The following is a 1,464-nucleotide window of genomic DNA, read 5'->3' as shown; positions in this document are numbered from 1 at the left end:
CCCTTCTCTTCCCCCTCCCCCGCCCTTCTCTTCCCCCTCCCCCGCCCCCCTCGACTTCTCTCTTAACCACCCTATCTATGTGTGACACCAACTTCAAAGAACCATGTACCCTAGGTCTCTCTGTTCTGCAACACAACCCAGGGCCCTACTTTTAACTGTATAAGTCCACTTGTTTGTTTTACAAAAATGCAATACCTCGCGTTTATCCAAATTAAACTCCATCTGCCACTCTTCAGCCCATTGACTCAATTGATCAAGATCTCTTTGTAATCTAAAAAAACCTTCACTATCCACTATGCCACCAATTTTGGTGTCTTCCACAAACTTACTAACCATGCCTTGTGTATTCTCATCCAAATCATTTATATAAATGACTAACAAAAGTGGACCCAGCGGTGATCCCTGTGGAACACTGCTAGTCACAGGGCTCCCATCCGAAAAATAACCGTCCACCATTACTCTCTGTCTCTTGCCATTAAGCAAATTGGCGAGCTCACCCTGAATTCCATGTGACCCAAATTTACTAATTAGTCTACTATGTGGAGCCTTGAGAAAGACTTCACTAAATTCCAAGTAAACAATGTTTACCGCTCTGCCCTCGTCAGTCTTCTTGGTTACTTCCTCAAAAAACTGAATCAAGTTTGTGAGACACAGTTTCCCTGTGCACAAAACCATGCTGACTATCCTTAATCAGTCCCTGCATCTCCAAATGCATAGAAATCCTATCTTTCAGAATCACTTCCAACAATTTACCCACCACCAAAATCAGACTCACAGGTCTACAGTTCCATGTTTCTCCTTACATCCCTTCTTAAACAAAGGTACAACATTAGCCACTCTCCATTCATTCTGCATCTCACCCGTATTTATAGATGGTACAAATATTTCTGCAAGAGGCCCCACCATTTCCTTCCAAACTTCCCGCAAAGTCCTGGGATACACTACATCAGGTCGCAGAGATTTATCCAGCTTTATATTTCCTAAGATCTCCTTTGTAATGTGAATGGTTTTCAAAACATCAGTATTTATTTCTTGGAGTTCTTTAGACCCCATTTCTTTCTCCACAGTAAAATCTGACACAAAATATTCATTAATATCTGTTCCTGGTGGACTCCTTTCTTTCACAGAATAAAATACCGCCAAAATTCTGTGCTGCAAGGGAACAGCGGCCATGTCATTGGCAAAGGGCGAAGAAATAGCCAAGAGCTTCTGGGAGGTCAGTCACAAACCCTTGCTCGCCTGACTCAGTCCCTCCCTCCTTCATTACCCTCCACCTCGCTGCACAGCTCCCTCCCTCAACTTTCTCTCTCCCCTCCCTCTCTCTCTCCCCAACTCACTGTCTCTCTCTTTCCCCACCCTTGTTTTCTCTCCGTACCCCCCCCCCGTGCCCTTTCCGTACCCCCCCCCAACGCTCTCTCCCTCCACCTCGCTGTCTTGCTCGCCTTCTATCCCCCCCTCACTTAC

The 1,464-nt window shown here is 45.5% G+C and overlaps 1 protein-coding gene across 2 annotated transcripts in view; it reads left to right on the top strand.

Annotated features, from left to right (window-relative positions):
* Positions 1 to 1,121: 1,121 nt before the first annotated feature.
* Positions 1,122 to 1,464, top strand: part of pacsin3 (protein kinase C and casein kinase substrate in neurons 3) — a 20,351-nt gene continuing 20,008 nt past the window's right edge. For both annotated transcript variants that reach the window (XM_048607244.1, XM_020518382.2), the window contains exon 1: positions 1,122 to 1,216. In XM_048607244.1, the coding sequence (XP_048463201.1) occupies positions 1,172 to 1,216 (45 nt within the window). In that variant the 5' untranslated portion in view covers positions 1,122 to 1,171. The remainder of the gene's footprint in view (positions 1,217 to 1,464) is intronic.

This window comes from Rhincodon typus, chromosome 17, assembly GCF_021869965.1.
Source record: "Rhincodon typus isolate 14 chromosome 17, sRhiTyp1.1, whole genome shotgun sequence".
NCBI lineage: Eukaryota > Metazoa > Chordata > Chondrichthyes > Orectolobiformes > Rhincodontidae > Rhincodon > Rhincodon typus.
The sequence above is the reverse complement of the archived record's forward strand: the minus strand, read 5'-3'. Positions and strand labels throughout refer to the sequence as shown.